This window comes from Ranitomeya imitator, chromosome 2 (assembly GCF_032444005.1).
Source record: "Ranitomeya imitator isolate aRanImi1 chromosome 2, aRanImi1.pri, whole genome shotgun sequence".
Taxonomy (NCBI): Eukaryota; Metazoa; Chordata; class Amphibia; order Anura; family Dendrobatidae; genus Ranitomeya; species Ranitomeya imitator.
In genome coordinates, this window is record NC_091283.1 from 646,241,958 (window position 1) to 646,262,250 (window position 20,293).

Sequence of the window (20,293 nt, forward strand, 5' to 3'; positions counted from 1 at the left end):
CTCTAGTGCTCTCCTGACCGCCCTAGTGGTTTCCTTACCATCCTAGTGCTCTCCTGACCGCCCTAGTGGTCTCCTGACCGTCCTAGTGCTTTCCCAACTGTCCTAGTGCTCTCCTGACAGTCCTAGTGCTCTCCTGACCGTCCTAGTGCTCTCCTGACCGTCCTAGTGCTCTCCTGACCGTCCTTGTGGTCTCCTGACTGCTCTAGTGCTCTCCTGACCGGCCTAGTGCTTTCCCAACCATCCTAGTGCTCTCCTGACCGCTATAGTGCTCTCCTGACCGTCCTAGTGCTCTCCTGACCGCTCTAGTGCTCTCCTGACCGCTCTAGTGCTCTCCTGACCGCTCTAGTGCTCTCCTGACTGTCGTAGGCTACTTTAACATTAGCGTCAGTACGGGGCCGTCGCGCTGCGTCGGCCCGACTGTACCGACGCATACTGTGCAAGTGCCGCACAATGGGGTCAGCGGATGCATTTTTCCAGCGCATCCGCTGCCCCATTGTGAGTTGCGGGGAGGGGGGCGGAGTTCCGGCCGTGCATGCGCGGTCAGAAATGGCGAACACAACGCAGCAAAAAACGTTACATGTACCATTTTTTGCTGCCGACGGTCCGCCACAACACAACGCAACCGTCGCATGACGGTTGCGACGTGTGTCAATGCGTCGCTAATGTTAGTCAATGGAGAAAAAACGCATCCTGCAAGCGATTTTTCCGCACCATCAGCACAGCATTTTTTTTTGCCATTGATTTACATTGTACTGTAACTCACTTGCAGATCTGCAGTGTTTCTGCGCAGAAAAAAAAGCTGCAAATCTGCAGGAAATCTGCAACGTGTGCACATAGCCTAAGGGTGCGTGTCCATGGGCTGGATTACATCTGGATTAGATGCGTACAACCGCTGTGTTCAATCCGCAGCGTCCAGATGTTACAGCATAGTGGAGGGGATGTTATGAAATCCCGTCTCCACTATGCGTGCGAACACGCATCCGGCGGCCCTGCGTTTACAGACATGGGGCGCGTCTATTTAGAACGCAGCATGTACGTTTACCTTGCGGCAACGCAGCATTGCCGCAAGGTAAATCACAGAGCCCTATGTATGGGGTGAGGAGGTTCCGGATGTTTGCAAAGAACACATCCGAGTTTTCCGCTCCTTCCAAAGCGCCGGCAATCCGCAACGTGTGAACATACCCTTAGGAAAGAAAATGTAGAAACATCAGTGCGCTACTCAACTCCACCAGCAGGTGGCATCCACATCTCCTGCAACGCTGACATTCTCAAATAGGCCAGCAGATGGTGCTGGAACCTCACTCAGCCTACAGCTGGCGCACGCTCTCCTGAAGACCCGGCCTCTAGAGAGGCAAAGCTGTGCCGTCCAGCGGCTGCAGCAACCCGGATATGTGTCAGCCATTACTTGCCTCCTCCTACTGTCTCCTGGCTGCAGGGCGAGCACTCGCCTAGGACACCTGCCTGCTCTGCTTGGAGAAGCCGTGTGCACGGTCTCCGTCCTGTCCTGCACACTTCCTTCTTCCTGTGCCCTGGAAACTTTACTCCTGCACTGCTCTCCCTCATGTGCACTGCTCTCCCTCATGTGCTCCGCTCCCCGGACTTCCTGGGTGATCTCCTCAGATGTAGGTAAGGAAACGGCTCCCATAGAGGAGGCAGGTATGGCCAGTGTGTGGGGCGAGATGGCCGTGCCCCTTCTGTAGGGGATTCATGCCCTGCGCCCCTTCTGTAGGGGATTCATGCCCTGCGCCCCTTCTGTAGGGGATTCATGCCCTGCGCCCCTTCCTGGTAAAGCACCTTAGTTAGAATGTGGATGACTGTAGAATGTTTTGTTGATGGTTTTATATGTGATGACTCGTGCTCGGCATACGCGTGTGATGGTGACTCGTGCTCGGCGTACGCGTGTGATTATGACTCGTGCTCGGCGTACGCGTGTGATGATGACTCGTGCTCGGCGTACGCGTGTGATGATGACTCGTGCTCGGCATACGCGTGTGATGATGACTCGTGCTCGGCGTACGCGTGTGATGATGACTCGTGCTCGGCGTACGCGTGTGATGATGACTCGTGCTCGGCGTACGCGTGTGATGATGACTCGTGCTCGGCGTACGCGTGTGATGATGACTCGTGCTCGGCGTACGCGTGTGATGATGACTCGTGCTCGGCGTACGCGTGTGATGATGACTCGTGCTCGGCGTACGCGTGTGATGATGACTCGTGCTCGGCGTACGCGTGTGATGATGACTCGTGCTCGGCGTACGCGTGTGATGATGACTCGTGCTCGGCGTACGCGTGTGATGATGACTCGTGCTCGGCGTACGCGTGTGATGATGACTCGTGCTCGGCGTACGCGTGTGATGATGACTCGTGCTCGGCGTACGCGTGTGATGATGACTCGTGCTCGGCGTACGCGTGTGATGGTGACTCGTGCTCGGCGTACGCGTGTGATTATGACTCGTGCTCGGCGTACGCGTGTGATGATGACTCGTGCTCGGCGTACGCGTGTGATGATGACTCGTGCTCGGCATACGCGTGTGATGATGACTCGTGCTCGGCGTACGCGTGTGATGATGACTCGTGCTCGGCGTACGCGTGTGATGATGACTCGTGCTCGGCGTACGCGTGTGATGATGACTCGTGCTCGGCGTACGCGTGTGATGATGACTCGTGCTCGGCGTACGCGTGTGATGATGACTCGTGCTCGGCGTACGCGTGTGATGATGACTCGTGCTCGGCGTACGCGTGTGATGATGACTCGTGCTCGGCGTACGCGTGTGATGATGACTCGTGCTCGGCGTACGCGTGTGATGATGACTCGTGCTCGGCGTACGCGTGTGATGATGACTCGTGCTCGGCGTACGCGTGTGATGATGACTCGTGCTCGGCGTACGCGTGTGATGATGACTCGTGCTCGGCGTACGCGTGTGATGATGACTCGTGCTCGGCGTACGCGTGTGTTGATGACTCGTGCTCGGCGTACGCGTGTGATGATGACTCGTGCTCGGCACACGCGTGTGATGATGACTCGTGCTCAGCACTCGCGTGTAATTTGCTAAGACTAGGGAACGGATGAGGAATAAGGAAATAAACACAGGGCTAATAGGTTAGGACAGGATTGGGCGCAGTGGGGGGCGCTGTAGTGAGGGAAGCTAGGTACGGTCAGTATAGAAGTAGTTAATGCTAGAGGGAACTTCCTAGTGGGGGGTAGGAGTAGTTATAGGACATTTCCAGGGTAGTCAGGTGGGAGGGATATAGGATGTAAGCGATATGGATTAGATAAAGCGGCAGGTGGTGTGTTGGGAAGACGAGAGTACAGGACACCTTATGGGCCAAGTGCTCTTTACATAATGGTGTGGGAAGAAGACTGCAGAAACGACAAGTAGAAGGGTATGTGCCCACGTTCCGGAAGTGACAGAGCATGCTTTCTGCGTCCACAGTGCTGCTGTCTATTGAATTCAGGTGATCACTGAACCGTGCGGATTCACCGCATCCAATACATTCTATTCTAGCGCCTCCGCGAGAGAAATTGACATGCTGCGGTCAGGAGAGACGCATCCCATGTCTGTATCTGCAGGCATCTCTAGGGCATGAGACCTCTTGAAATCCCCTCCACTATGCTGTAACATCTGGACTCTGCGGAAGTACACCGCATCCAACCAGCAGCTTTTACTGATCGTGGGCACATACCCGATGAGTAAAGGATCACATAGAGACAACAGTCATGTTTAACAAAGCAAGTCTGGGAGATACTCAGCTGAGTACTTCGGAGAGACCCTAAGGGGCTGATGCCGAGCACAGTGTGACCATCCAGGAACGGAAGCCAAGGGTAACACACACCACCACCAAGTATAACCCCAGGGGCCTAAAGGTCCCCTATTTCTGTAGCGGACCTGGGTGTCAAGAAGTGACACTCACCCATGACTACCACCCTGTGCCCTGTTATAGATGGAGTGGTACCTTGGGCACCCGGTAGAGTGGCAAGCTGTTCCCATTCCTCCCAGCTGTTTTATTTTTTACTATAAATATTTTTATTGGGTTTTAACAACATTGATATGAAAACAGAATATTCCAATTACGTTCTATAATAACAATAAAAAAGTTGAGAGTTGTTAATAAGCTATCGTTAAACCCAGGGATGGACTTGGACTGAAATTCAGTAGTAGCAATAAACTTGGCACTCAGAATTGTTTAAGCGTATAACAGATTTATTGGCAATCCACAATTTGACGTTTGTCTGTTTAGACCATCAGAACTGTGAAAACCTAAAAAAATGTCATATGCAAGGAAACTTTTACTATACAATACAGGGTACAGCAATAATCCATCAAAAACTGTTTTTTCATAATGTTACAAACTATATTTCCCCAAGGGCACGTATTAAGACAATGAATCCAGGCAGGACAAAAGGATATCATAAGGGGATCAGGAGCTACCACTGCATTACGGGCTGGAACCCTACTAGGGAACCAGAGCCGCTCATCAGGAGTGCTGTATATCCTTTTTCTACATATTGGGACTGAAATTCGGTCCTGGCATTTTAAAACACAGATCCATGCTGTCCCCGACCCTGAGCCCCAGATAGGGATATTTATTACTAATATTACCCGGCCTGGAATAAATCACGATTTCCAAGATTTCTAATAATACTGCTATAATTTAAGATTGACTAGTAACAGCACCACAATAAAAAATATTGCAATAGAGCAGACCAATACCAACAAACCATAGCAAAATATTACCAGCATATACAGAAGTGATAATACCACCATACTGATAGTTAAAGGGACACTGTCACCTGAATTTGGAGGGAACAATCTTCAGCCATGGAGGCGGGGTTTTGGGGTTTTTGATTCACCCTTTCCTTACCCGCTGGCTGCATGCTGGCTGCAATATTGGATTGAAGTTCATTCTCTGTCCTCCATAGGACACGCCTGTGCAAGGCAAGATTGCACCTTGCGCAGGCGTGTACTACGGAGGACAGAGAATGAACTTCAATCCAATATTGCAGCCAGCATGCAGCCAGCGGGTAAGGAAAGGGTGAATCAAAAACCCCCAAGCCCGCCTCCATGGCTGAAGATTGTTCCCTCCAAATTCAGGTGACAGTGTCCCTTTAAAACAAACCTGTCATTATGATTTTGCTAAGTAAACTACAGGCATTGTTAGGTTGGTGCAGTTACACTGATTAAAATTACACCTGGGTTGAAAAAAATCCATCTTGTGGTTGTTGTTTAATCTGTGTTTGCAGTTTTTTGTTAGCATGTTCATGCTCTGGAGCGGGACAGTAGGTGGCTTGTTTTTTGATGCTCTGGCCTCATCTTCATCCTTATGGACTTAAAGGACAGGTGACTGAACCTTCAGTGACCTGCCTCCTACTTTAAATACTGCACATTTAATATTGTCATATTCAAAAATAATAATTTTAGCTCCAACAAAATGGCAGCTGTGCATGCGCAGTAGCTTCTATCGGCAAGCGATGATCTTAATCTGTTAATGTGCCGCCCACTGTGTTCCGAGAACCAGTGCAGAAGTGCCCACAAGAAGAGGAAATCATCACCGCTGCCCATGGCAACGCTCCCGCACTGGTCCTCGGAACAGTGAAAGCATCGCTTGCCAGTAGATGATACTGCGCATGTGCCGGCATTTTGTTGGAGCTCAAAAACAAAATTATACCACAGGCTGCTCCGAAGCACGAGCATCTAATTACCGTATATACTCGAGTATAAGCCGACCCGAGTATAAGCCGACCCCCCTAATTTTGCCACAAAAAACTGGGAAAACTTATTGACTCGAGTATAAGCCTAGGGTGGAAATGCAGCATTTACCGGTGAATTTCAAAAATAAAAATAGATCATTATTTCCCCATAGCTGTGCCATATAGTGCTCTGCACCGTTCATATTTCCCCATAGGTGTGAACCATATAGTGCTCTGCACCGTTCATATTTCCCCATAGGTGTGAACCATATAGTGCTCTGCACCGTTCATTGTGCCCCCTAGCTGTGCCATATACGGTGCTCTGCACCGTTCACTGTGCCCCATAGATGTGCCATATACGGTGCTCTGCACCGTTCACTGTGCCCCATAGCTGTGCCATATACGGTGCTCTGCACCGTTCACTGTGCCCCATAGCTGTGCTGTGCCATATACGGTGCTCTGCACCGTTCACTGTGCCCCATAGCTGTGCTGTGCCATATACGGTGCTCTGCACCGTTCACTGTGCCCCATAGCTGTGCTGTGCCATATACGGTGCTCTGCACCGTTCACTGTGCCCCATAGCTGTGCTGTGCCATATACGGTGCTCTGCACCGTTCACTGTGCCCCATAGCTGTGCTGTGCCATATACGGTGCTCTGCACCGTTCACTGTGCCCCATAGCTGTGCCTTATACGGTGCTCTGCACCGTTCACTGTGCCCCATAGATGTTCCACATAAATTTGTGCCGCCGCTGCCGCAATAAAGAAAAAAAAACACATACTCACCTCCCTTGATTGCAGCTCCCAGCGTCTCGTTCCGGCGCCTCCATCTTCCCGGCGTCTCTGCTCTGACTGATCAGGCAGAGGGCGCCGCGCACACTATATGCGTCATCGCGCCCTCTGCCTGAACAGTCAGAGAGCAGAGACGCCGGGAAGATGGAGGCGCCGGCCGGGAAGATGGATCGGCGCCCGGCGGCTGGAACGAGGACAGGTGAATATGCTATACTCACCTAGTCCTGGCGATCCTCGCGCTGTCCCCTCCTGTCTTCGGTGCCGCAGCTTCTTTCTCTATCAGCGGTCACCGGCACCGCTGATTAGAGAAATGAATAAGCGGCTCCGCCCCTATGGGAGGTGGAACCGCTTATTCATTTCTGTAATGAGCGGTCCCACGTGACCGCTGAAGAGAGGAAGAAGCTGCAGCGCCGAAGCCCGTGGGACGGCAGGGACAGCGCGAGGATCGCTGGGACTAGGTAAGTATGCCTCAGCGCCCTCACCCCCTCACCCGCCGACCCCACCGCTACCGTGACTCGAGTATAAGCCGAGGGGGGCACTTTCAGCCCTAAAATTTGGGCTGAAAATCTCGGCTTATACTCGAGTATATACGGTAACTCAAAACTGCAAACGCAGATTAAACGACCACAAGATGCATTTCTTCCACCCAGGTATAATTTTCGTCAATGTAACCATGCCAATCTGACAATGCCTGTAGCTTCTTTAGCAAAATCTTGATGACAGGATCGCTTTAAAGGGGTCCAGTCTTGGGCTTAAAGGGATCCTGTGAAAATGAATAACGCTGTTAATCTGCAGATATGCGGCTAATCTACAGGTTAACAGCGTTATGATGCTGCCCGGCGCCTGCATGTAGCAGAGTGCACCTAGGAGAAAATTATCTTTATTCTGCCCGCCAACATTCGGGAGGACTGAAGCTTGGTCGGATCACGGGGAGTGATTTATATTTTCGATAGCCAATTTCATCTATTCTGTGAGGTGTTAAGTTTGATGCGAAATTCAGTGTTCTAGAACGAAAACGTTCTGTTGGCAAAACTGTAGTTTCTCTTTCTATGCTTTACATCCATCGGCATTTGGTGGGATCGAGGCGGCCAGTAGCGTGTGTGGGTTTGGTACGATTGGGATATCAAAGATGGTTGCTTCGTTGACTGCTCTTAGATCCTATACCATTCTAAATTTTGTAGGAAATCCTTTCGACAACTTTTTCTAGACTGGGAAGAGCAGAGGGTTGCATGGTGATGTCATGGGTATTATGGCCCCGTTGGCAATGTAAGCTTCCAGCTGCCAAGTGATGGATTCAGCTTGATGGATAGGGTCTTCGTGGAAGGGCTGCTCCTTCTCTGAGCCTCACCTCCACTGGGGGTATCTGTAATCTACCTATGTCTTCTGGTCCTTTTGCCCATAAACCATCTGGGACTTGTCAGTAGGACAGTGTCCCCAGCTTTATCAGGTACATCCTGGAATGAGGAAAGGCCATATATCTCTGCAGAATGCTCCTGGGACAGTGGGGTGGTGATAGGCACGGTCCCATCCTCATGGAATTGGATATTGGCCTGGATCTTTGCCAACAGGTCTGATCTCAGTAGGTTGACTGTCTCCACAAACTGTTCAATCAACTGGTCATCATGTTCTGAGTGGGCTGTAAGCCAATCTGCAAGGGTTTTGTCATATGGGTGTAGTGGGTTGTCCCATCCACCCCTACGCATGACACCACTTAATCTGGGAGACAGTCTGGGTCTGGTATCTCGATATTTCTGATCACGCTTCTGGTTGCATCGGTATCAATCAGGAAACTGAGAGGTTTGCCCTCAACCTCCACTTGAATTGTGGGGGTTGGTCTACTCCACTGCCTTGTGGAATGTAGGAGTATGAGTGGCTCTGGTGATGGATCCGGCTTTCCTATGTCCTTTTGCAGGTTGGGGCCCTGGGGTCCCTGAATTGGGTGTAGTTGTTGTCCAGGTTCCCTTATGAGGGGCTGAGCGACAGTTTCTTGCGTGGCTTCCCACAGTTGTGATAAGTGAAGCTAGGTTTTTGGTTACAGGGAACCAGTCAGCTGTTTTGGCCGCTATAAGGTGCAGTCACTGCCTTTGAGGGATTATCTACAGCATTCTATAATGCTGTAGGTAATCCTCTGATCTGACCTGCAAGATACTCAGAGAACACCAGAGCTTGCATAACTCAAGTAACGAGCACACTCGCTAAATCGCTATTAATCACCCCTTCTTGTGAGACCGAGACCTGCCCTCAGAGTTTTAGATGCCGCCTGACCAGCGTCCACCCCCTTTGCCCCCAGGTATAGGACATTCTTGGATAGGGTACTTGGGTCTATTTGCTTGATGTTGCCATATTTGTTCTCTGAGCCATTGGGTGAAGGCTTGGATACAGATCTGGTGGTGTGCCTTTTCATGTTCTGAGAACCCCAGGTCCGTGAGCATCATGTTCAAGTGGTGGCAGCATTTTTCTGCCAATTCTTTCTTCTCTTGGATGATATGCTGTATTGAGATGAACCTGGTCGGAGAGATGGTCGATCTTTGGCCCATTTGAAGAGTTCATCCAGGAAGTGTTCCCTAGATTCATATGTCTGCATGTGGCAGGGACTTCCATACATGGAACACAACATGGGTCCATTACTGGCCAGAAAGCATCTCCTGCCTTGATTTGTGTTAACCCATATAGATTTGACCATGGAGCTGGGTGCGAGAAAGACGCGAGGTGTTGTCGCTGGTGTTTCCTGTGTGCTACCTTCATCACTTCTCCCTGACTTCCCTAACCATCTAAGGGCTAATGGGGCCCAGTCCTCTGTGTGGAGTGTTGATGTTTTTGCTGCCTGTATATTTTCATCCTCTCCATTCCTGCAAATCCCAGAAACGATTGGAGCCAAGAGGGTCACTGGGGTGGAAGTGCCCTGAGTTAAGATGGCTGCTGTGCCATCCACGTTTATGATTGAATATAAAAAGGTGGATGGTCAGTGAGGGCGTGGCACGTCTTTGCGCCAATCTGCATTTTGTGTTTGACAGACTGCGCATGTCGAGCCTTCTGGGGAATAAGGGGGTGGTCTGGACTGTAAAGGTGTCTGCCGCAGCCAGTGCCATTTTCTCAGGCGGTGGCTGATAACTATAACATCCAGTATCAACATCACATTTCTCTCTCCACATCAGCCTTTTCACTTCCATTGCTGTTTTGTACTTTGTCTCTGCATCCTTTTGGGGCTTCATGATCCCTAAGGAGTCCCTTTTTGGTTCATTAACACGTCCTTCCATTCTTTCTCAACTAGTCTCCGTCCTGGGGTCGTCAACACTGACAATTTAAGGAGGGTCTTTCTATTTTTCACATGCTTCTTTCCTTATTTTTCAGCCACCAGTGCCTTGGGTGTATATCCTAATAGGATTGATTGCTACCCATATTATAATTTGAATCCTAAATGCAGCAGTTCTGCTTTTGCTAAGGCGGTTTCTCTTTCCGGACTGCACCAATTTCTCCTACACCTAAAAGTTGTGTATACAGGGTTATGCAGCTTCCTGTCTTCTATTTCACGCAGTAACGTTTCCTTTAGGGCTCCTTCTCACTTGCGAGAAATATGTGCGAGTCTCGCATGTTAAAACCAAGCTCTGGCGCTGGCACTCCAGAGCGGGTGTGCGGCTGCATAGCAATACATGGAGCTGAATGCTCCGCCCTGGAGTGCCAGAGCTTGGTTTTAAAATGCTCGTGTTTCTCGCAAGTGAGAAGGCGCCCTTAGTGTCGGAGCTGTTAGTCTAGTGTGTATGTTTAAGCTCTATATCCTGTCTGAGTTCTTGGGAAGGGGGTTTCTACCACCTTTATCACACGCAAATTGTCTGTCAAATTTGATATATAAGTTTGTGCACGGAAGAACTAAACTTGATACCAGATAGGAGCAAAGCAGAACTTGTTTATTGAACAGCAAGCAAATCCTTTTATAGTTCTCTCTTGGCTGCTTCTCACCCAGTGGTGCGTGTATATAAAAGGCTATAGATTCTGTGATTATGTTTGTGAGATATAAAGATATACAAGTGCTTCTCACTAAATTAGATTATCAAGAAGTTAATTTATTTCAGTTCTTCAATACAAAAAGTGAAGCTCATATATTATTTAGAGTCATTACAAACAGTGTGATCTATTTCAAGTGTTTATTTCTGTTGATGTTGATGATTATGGCTTACAGCCAATGAAAACCCAAAAGTCATTATCTCAGTAAATTTAGAATACTTTATAACACCAGCTTGAAAAATTATTTAAAAAATCCAAAATGTTGGCCTATTGAAATGATGTTCAGTAAACGCACTCAATACTTGGTCGGGGCTACTTTTGCACCAGTTACTGTATCAATGAGGCGTGGCATAGAGGCAATCAGTCTGTCGCACTGCTGAGATGTTATGGAAGCCCAGGTTGCTTTGATAGCAGGCTGAAGGCCCGAGAAAATCTGACTTTTTTTTCACCTTTAGAATACCAGTATCATCTGTTTCCGGCTGACTTCCTGCAGTACTGCTCAAGATTACCAAATTCTCCCATTTTCATCAATGTGGGCTGTGGCTTATAGCTAGAGCTGCTGCCTGTGAACATATATGTCATGAGTGCAAGGCTCGGGAACATCAGGAAAGAGAACAGTTTATTTAATTTATGCACGACTTAGAAGAGAAGGAGGGGCTGTTGAGCCAGTGAAGAGAGTGAGAGGCAGTCAGAACAAAGCCATGACATGCCAGGAGAGTGAGACTGTGCCCTTAAATCCGGGACGGTTGGGAGCTATGCTGCTCCTGTATCCAAGCAGATCCCTGCAAGTGTGCCTGGCTGCTTATGTGTAGTCGGTATAAAATGGACCAACTCCTACTCCTAACATATAATAAATTGGGTGCAGTAGTTCAGTGCAGGATGTGCTTTAAGGCTATGTGCTCAGGTCAGGATTCCTTGCAGAAATTTCCTGAACAAAACTGGACATTTTCTGCAAGAAATCCGCATGTGTTTTTTTGCGGGGTCTTTTTTTTTGCATTTTTTTCAGGAGGTTCCCAGTGCAATAGTGCAAAAGTGGGAAATCTGCAAAATTAATGAACATGCTGCGTTTTTTACCGCGATGCTTTTTTTTTTTTTTTTTTGCAGAAAAAAAAGCAACATATGCACAAGAATTGCGGAATTCATTATAAATGATGGGATGCATATGTATGCATTTTTTTAAGCGTTTTTATAGCGAAAAAACCTGAACATGTGCACACAGCCCAAATGTTTTCCTAATAATTTGGTAAAGTTATGAAATGTCTGTTCTATTCCTGATCTAAGGATCTCTGCTTTTAGTTGAGATGAATCTGTGCTGCACTTTATGTACATGCTCAGTAGTGAGGCAGCGCTGTGGAGTCGGAGAAATTGAGGAGTTGAAGGATTAGTTTACTGACTCCACAGTCCTGTTGCCAACCGTCTGCAAATTTATGGACAGTCCACAGAAACCAGGAATTTTTCTCTGCTGAACGTAGCATCCAGCAGAAAACAAAAAATTTCCTTCAGTTTGTAGTTTGTACTGTTCATGGGCTAAAGAAGCTGTCATGTGCAATACGAACCGGACCTTACTGGGAGAAGGATGTCAGACTCAAGAGATGATTCAATCACCTCTGAGCGTACAAAAAGTACGTCAGCGAGAGGATCCAATCCTCGCTGAGAGCGCCGGGTCTCCATTTTAATCTTCTGCTTTGAAGTATTGCGCCGTAAGAAACGTCGGCTGTGGCTCGGTGAGTATTACCTGTCTGTTGTATTCTTTCTTCATACATAGCACCATACCGTATCTACAGGTATAGTGTGCTGTATATACTATATATTGCATGGCTCTGTCTGTATAATGTAACACTGTGTATATGCTATATACACAGCCAGCAGTCTGTGTCCCATGAGATACATACAGCCAGCAGTGCGTCCCATATGTGATATAGACACTGCAGTGCATCTCCTATGTGATATACAGTCATGGCCAAAAGTATTGACACCCCTGCAATTCTGTCAGATAATACTAATTTTCTTCCTGAAAATGATTGCAAACACAAATTGTTTGGTATTATTATCTTCATTTAATTTGTCTTAAATGAAAAAACACAAAAAGAATTGTCCTAAAGCCAAATTGGATATAATTCCACACCAAACATAAAAAGGGGGTGGACAAAAGTGTCGGCACTGTTTGAAAAATCATGTGATGCTTCTCTAATTTGTGTAATTAACAGCACCTGTAACTTACCTGTGGCACCTAACAGGTGTTGGCAATAAGGCTATGTTCACACTAGCGTTCGGCTAGTGTGCGTCGCGCTAGCGTCGGCCGACGCAGCGGCGACGCACGCGTCATGCGCCCCTATGTTTAACATGGGGGACGCATGCGTTTTTGCTTGTTGCGTTTTCCGGCACGTGCGTCTTTTTTGACACTAGCGTCGGACCAAGAAAACGCAACAAGTTGCATTTTTCTTGCGTCCGATTTTCGTCAAAAAACGACGCACGCGTCGAAAAACGCAGCGTTTTTGCGTGCGTTTGCACGCGTTTTTCGGTGCGTTGTGCGTCGCCAACGCAGCGGCGCACAACGCTAGTGTGAACGTAGCCTAACTAAATCACACTTGCAGCCAGTTGACATGGATTAAAGTTGACTCAACCTCTGTCCTGTGTCCTTGTGTGTACCACATTGAGCATGGAGAAAAGAAAGAAGACCAAAGAACTGTCTGAGGACTTGAGAAACCAAATGGTGAGGAAGCTACAAGCCCATCTCTAAGGACCTGAATGTTCCTGTGTCTACCGTGCGCAGTGTCATCAAGAAGTTTAAAGCCCATGGCACTGTGGCTAACCTCCCTAGATGTGGACGGAAAAGAAAAATTGACAAGAGATTTCAACGCAAGATTGTTCGGATGTTGGATAAAGAACCTCGACTAAAGGTACCGTCACATTTAGCAACGCTGCAGCGATCTAGACAACAATGTCGATCGCTGCAGCGTCGCTGGAGAGCTGTCACACAGACAGCTCTCCAGCGACCAACGATTCCGAAGTCCCCGGGTAACCAGGGTAAACATTGGGTTACTAAGCGCAGGGCCACGCTTAGTAACTCGATGTTTACCCTGGTTACCAGTGTAAATGTAAAAAAAAAAAAAACACTACATACTTACATTCCGGTGTCTGTCGCGTCCCCCGGCGTTCTGCTTCCCTGCACTGTAAGCGCCGGCCGTAAAGCACAGCGGTGACGTCACCGCTGTGCTCTGCTTTACAGCCAGCCGGCGCTGACAGTGCAGGGAAGCAGAACGCCGGGGACGCGACAGACACCGGAATGTAAGTCTTTAGTGTTTGTTTTTTTTACGTTTACACTGGTAACCAGAGTAAACATCGGGTTACTAAGCGCGGCCCTGCGCTTAGTAACCCGATGTTTACCCTGGTTACCAGTGAAGACATCGCTGAATCGGCGTCACACACGCCGATTCAGCGATGTCTGCGGGGGATCCAGTGACGAAATAAAGTTCTGGCCTTTCTGCTACGACCAACGATGTCACAGCAGGATCCAGATCGCTGCTGCGTGTCAAACACAACGATATCGCTATCCAGGACGCTGCAACGTCACGGATCACTAGCGATATCGTTGTTAAGTTGTTCAGTGTTACGGTACCTTAACATCTAAACAAGTTCAAGCTGCCCTGCTGTGAGGGTACAACAGTGTCAACCCGTACTATCCGTTGGCGTCTGAATGAAAAAGGACTTTATGGTAGGAGACCCAGGAAGTCCCCACTTCTTACCCCGAGACATAAAAAAGCCAGGCTGGAGTTTGCCAAAACTTACCTGAAAAAGCCTAAAACCTTTTGAAAGAATGTTCTCTGGTCAGATGAGACAAAAGTAGAGCTTTTTGGGCAAAAGCATCAACATAGAGTTTACAGGAGAAAAAAAAAAAGGCATTCAAAGAAAACACGGTCCCTGCAGTCAAACATGGCAGAGGTTCCCTGATGTTTTGGGGTTGCTTTGCTGCCTCTGGCACTGGACTGCTTGACCGTGTGCATGGCATTATGAAGTCTGAAGACTACCAACAAATTTTGCAGCATAATGTAGGGCCCAGTGTGAGAAAGCTGGGTCTCCCTCAGAGGTCATGGGTCTTCCAGCAGGACAATGACCCAAAACACACTTCAAAAAGCACTAGAAAATGGTTTGAGAGAAAACACTGGAGACTTCTAAGGTGGCCAACAATGAGTATAGACCTGAATCCCATAGAACACCTGTGGAGAGATCTAAAAATGGCAGTTTGGAGAAGGCACCCTTCAAATATCAGGGACCTGGAGCAGTTTGCCAAAGAAGAATGGTCTAAAATTCCAGCAGAGCATTGTAAGAAACTCATTGATGGTTACCGGAAGCAGTTGGTCGCAGTTATTTTGGCTAAATGTTGTGCAACCAAGTACTAGGCTGAGGGTGCCAATACTTTTGTCGGGCCCATTTTTGGAGTTTTGTGTGAAATGATCAATGTTTTGCTTTTTGCTTCATTATCTTTTGTGTTTTTTCATTTAAGACAAATTAAATGAAGATAATAATACCAAAGAATTTGTGTTTGCAATCATTTTCAAGAAGAAACTGAGTATTATCTGACAGAATTGCAGGGGTGTCAATACTGTTGGCCATGACTGTATAGAGCCAGCAGTCTGCATCTCCTACAGTATGTAATATATACAACCAGCAGAGTCTGCGCTTCCTATGTGATATGTATTGCAGGAGAGTTTGCATTTCCTATTTTATATATACAGCCAGCAGTCTGTATCTCCTATGTGATATGTAGAGCCTGTGAGTCTGTGCCCCCTATCTACTATATAATTGTCTAAGGGTCACTTCCGTCTGTCGGTCTGTCCTTCTGTCACGGTTATTCATTCGCTGATTGGTCTCGGCAGCTGCCTGTCATGGCTGCCGCGACCAATCAGCGACGGGCACAGTCCGATTAGTCCCTCCCCTACTCCCCCGCACTCACTGGCCGGCGCCCGCTCCGTAATCCTCTCCACTCACCGCTCACGCAGGGTTAATGGCAGCAGTAATGGCCCGCGGTGTAACGCACTCCGTTACCGCTGCTATTAACCCTGTGTGTCCCCAACTATTTACTATTGATGCTGCCTATGCAGCATCAATAGTAAAAATGTCATGTTAAAAATAATTAAAAACAAAACAAAACTTGCTATACTCACCATCAGCCGCCTTTCCCGCTCCCGGCACCGCTCCATTGCAAGCGGCAGCTTCCGGTCCCAGGGCTGGTGTGTGACAAGGACCTGCCGTGACGTCACGGTCATGTGACTGCGACGTCATCATAGGTCCTGCTCACACCAGCTCTGGGACCAGAAACTGGCGCTTGCAATGGAGCTGTCCCGGGAGCGTGGGGAGGAGCGGGAAAGGCGGCGGATGGTGAGTATAGCAGGACTTCAACGGGCCTTCGGAAGGTGAGTATATGTTTTTTTTTGTTTTTTGTTAAGTCTCTATACTACGTGGCTCTGTGCTGGGCAATATACTATGTGGCTGGACAATATACTACATGGCTCTGCTATATACTATGTGGCTGGGCAACATACTACGTGGCTGGGCAACATACTACGTGGCTGGGCAACATACTACGTGACTGGGCAACATACTACCTGACTGGGCAATATACAACGTGGCTGGGCAATATACAACGTGACTGGGCAATATACTACGTCGCTGGGCAATATACTACGTGAACATGCATATTCTAGAAATACCGATGTGTTAGAATCGGGCCACCATCTAGTAATATATATTCAGCTAGCCCAGTCTGCGTTTCCTATGGGATATATACAGCCAGCAGAGTTTGTCTCCTATGTGATATATACAGCTAGCACAGTCTGTCATAGTCGGACTGGGGTGTCTGGGGCCCACAGGGCGAATTGACCCTCTGGCTATATGCAAATATCTGTTAGCCGTTATCCCTTTTATAGATGAGCATCGATTGTAAAAGAGAGGCGACTCCTGCACATCTACTATGCGCACATCATAACTGTGATGTACAATTGCAGTAGTATCCATTAAAGGGCTTCTTTCATTAAAAGAAGTTATAATACTGCCACACCATTATTGGACTACATATTCCGGACCAACAGAAGAGTCGCCCGACTCCTGCTGCCACCTCGCTATTTGTACGGTACATTCTGACTATAAGACACACCCCCATTTCCCCCAAAAAAAATTTGGGGAAAGTGCGTCTTACAGTACGAAAGATATGGTAAAAGGAAGAAATACCATCACACCATGACCAGACCACATATTACTACTATATAGTGACCGAATACTACAATACTAATCATGAATAAAAACCACAATACCACAACACTGTTATTACCATCAGTGACATTATACACAGACATGTATAGTGTCAGTGTACAGGTAAGGCTACGTTCACATTTGCGTTGTGCGCCGCTGCGTCGGCGACGCAACGCACAATGCAAATAAAAACGCGCGCAAAAACGCTGCGTTTTGCGACGCATGCGTCCTTTTTTGCCGAAATTTGGATGCAAGAAAAATGCAACTTGTTGCGTTTTCTGCGCCCGACGCTTGCGGCCACAAAAACGCATGCGTCGCACAACGCAGCACAACGCATGTCCATGCGTCCCCCATGTTAAATATAGGGGCGCATGACGCATGCGTCTCCGCTTCGTCGCCTGACGCAAACACGCAAAACGCTAATGTGAACGTAGCCTATTACAGTGATCACTGGTGACATTATACACAGGAGCTCTGTATATAATGTAAAGTGTGCATGTACATATGATACAGAGACTTCGCAGTGACGTCTCTAGGTGAAATCGTTCATCTTCACTTTTCTTCTTCATCTGGCACAGACCACCATCACTTCTCCCTGGTGGGACTTCTCTGCAGAAAATAAGTAATTTTTAGCTGATCACTTGTAAAGCACATTTTCCCCCGACTTCTAAACTATGCCAGATGAAGAAAAAAGTGAGAGCTCCGCCATGCACAGTAACAGAACACCCCTTTCCCCCCCCCTCACCAGGGCTGTGGAGTCGGTCAGCCAAACCCTCCGACTCCTCAATTTCCATGACTCCAACTCCAGTAAAATGGACTCCGACTACACAGCTGTGCCCCCCACCATGGAAAACCGTCTCCTAAAAAGTAAATTATATTACAGCAGTAATAATGTTAACCACTTGCCACCATAAACTAATAATGCCCCCTATATGGGGGGCCAGACAGGCCAATGTACATATCTCCCTCGGCCTGGCCCCAGAATCATGCTGCATTCACAGAAGGGAAAAAAAAAATTCTTCCTACCTGCCTATGGTCCCGGTACCTACTGGAGAATTCTCTGGTCTCCTGGTGGGCCAGTCTGACCCTGGATATATAGAGCCAGCAGTGTCTGTGTCAAATATATGATATATACAGCCAGTGGAGTCTGTCAAACGTGATATAGACAACCAGCCGAGTCTTTCTACTATGTGATTTTATATATATATATATATATATATATATATATATATATATATATATATATATATATATATATATACCAGCAGAGTCTGTGTCCACGGCCGGTTTTAGACGAGGTGGGGCCCTAGGCTAAAGTTTAAAATGAGGTCATAAATGCTCACATATTACACCATCACACTCTAACAATTTGGTTGCATTTACATGCGCTGAGTTCTTACCTTTCAATGAGCGTGATTGACTATTGAAGTCATTTGACGCTTGTTTCCTGGCCTTATTACATCGGCTGAGGAAGAATGATGGGCACAGAACCATCACTAATCATTCTATCCCCATACAGGCTCATGTTATCAGCAGCAGGGCTGTGGAGTTGGTGTTCGCTTTGGTGAAGTCGGTATCAAATGGACCAACTCCTAAAATGCAGTATATAATACATTGGGTGCAGTTTGTGCTGTAATTTTTTTCATAAGAATTTGGGTAAGTTATGAAATGTCTTATAAATGTCTGTTGTGTTCCTGATCTAAGGATGTCGGCTCTTAGTGGAGATGAATCTGGAGTTGTGGATATTGAGTAGCTGGAGTCAGAGGTTTGGATTACCGACTCCACAGTGCTGATCGGCAGTAGACATGAGCGAATATCGTCGGATCCCTCCTTATTCGGCTCGCTAATAGAGCTTACCGCACAGCTGCAACGGGAACCCGGGTACCTGGATCGCTCCTGATAATCAGGTGTCCGGCGTCGCGGCTCTCCATGCATGTGTTGTCTGTCACACAGCCGCGACACATGCAGCTGCAGCAGCGGACACCCAATTATCGGAGTGCTCCAGGTATCCGGGTTCCCGTTGCAGCTGTGCAGTAAGCTCTATTAGCGAGCCGAATAAGGAGGGATCTGACTAGATTCGCTTATGTCTAATGAGCAGCACATCTGCAGCTTACATCAGGTGATGTGATGTCGTAAACAATCCAATCGGCCGATAAATGACCAGCATCTTGCTTGTTCGTTGGACGATTGCTAACATATTTATACATATGAACTGTCCTCTGTGCAGCCGATGCAACACGCCCACACCCACTGTGTCTAAACCCGGCCATCTACATATACTATTAACATATGTACAAGTTAGAATAATGCAAACAAAATCTATATATAAACATGCACACACACACTGCTTTATGCTGGAGTGAATGAATGTTCCACCCTAGAACTGCAGCTTCTCCTGCTCACAGCAGCACTGTCCCAGCAGACATCTTCCTGCCTTATCCTCTGCTGGGACTGACGACTGGAGCAGGACGACAGGAGCCATTTTCACCAGGAGCAGCACATACACTGGGTGCTGTACTGATCTGCCAGCCCAGGTTGGTAGCTGCCATCTCTAGCTCCCCCTCAGAGGCGTCGTGTAGTAGGACAGGAGCACTGGCCAATGACTCTGATGGGGGAGATTCACGGGCCTCTGCTCTTGTCCTTCACTGCATGCTCCTTTTTCAATGCCAGGCCCTCACCAAAGGTCCTGACGCTCCCAGAGTACATGGCCTGTAGTAACATCACGGTCTCATGATCGTGATGTCATTTCAGGCCCTTAACCAGTCTCTACATCGGGAGCTTCATTGACAATGCTATTATCATTGAAGCTTCTGCTGTAGACACTGGGGGCCCCCAAGGGAGTGGGGAGCCCTAGGCAGCTGCCTAGTCTGCCTTGCCCTAACGCCGACTTTCTATACTGTCATGAGTGTCCTGCGCCTATCATGCATCTGCTTTTTTTTCCCTGATATTTTTAATATCTTATATGTTAAAGCGAGTGATGTCACTCAGAAGTACAATTCACAAACGTTTGTGTAGTTTGGGAGGAGTTTAATATATTTTTCTTTTAGATGGAGCTCCAAGGGCTAAGCTGAAGAGAGGAAATCCTCTGTTTCATTGGCCAACTGTAATACAATGGCCTGGGACAGGACTAGCAGGGTTTTAATGTTTGTCATCAAGCTAAGACAGCTGCTGACTGGAGAGGTAAGTCTTGTAGGAAATAGAAAAGTTGAGGAGTGAGGAGAATTAATGGGAATCTGTCAGCAGGTTTTTGCTATTTAATTTGAGAGCAGCATAATGTAGACATTGAGACCCTGATTATAGGGATGTGTCACTTACTAGGCCGTGTGCTGTAGTTTCAATACAAACAGTGTTTTATCAGCAGGAAATTATCACTGCTGGACTGTCATGTGCATGCCAGACCATCGAATCTGTATAACTCCGCCCCCACCAGCGATTAGCAGCTTTCTCATAATGTACAATGTACACAGAGCAGCCAATCAGTGATGTTGGCGAGGTTATACATAGCTCAGCATTCTGACCACTGATAACATCTGCAACAGAGAAAACAGGGATTATAGTAAAAA

General features: G+C 47.7%; 1 protein-coding gene across 2 annotated transcripts in view; it reads left to right on the forward strand.

The window, feature by feature from the left end:
* The first annotated feature begins 1,282 nt into the window (after nucleotides 1–1,282).
* LOC138665403 (zinc finger protein 883-like) overlaps nucleotides 1,283–20,293 on the forward strand; it is a 51,018-nt gene continuing 32,007 nt past the window's right edge. Inside the window, exons 1-2 of one of the 2 annotated variants that reach the window (XM_069752850.1) lie at nucleotides 1,283–1,626; nucleotides 19,778–19,910. In XM_069752850.1, coding sequence (XP_069608951.1) covers nucleotides 19,842–19,910 — 69 coding nt within the window. In that variant the 5' untranslated portion in view covers nucleotides 1,283–1,626; nucleotides 19,778–19,841. The remainder of the gene's footprint in view (nucleotides 1,627–19,777; nucleotides 19,911–20,293) is intronic. The other variant, XM_069752851.1, reaches the window with a different exon arrangement.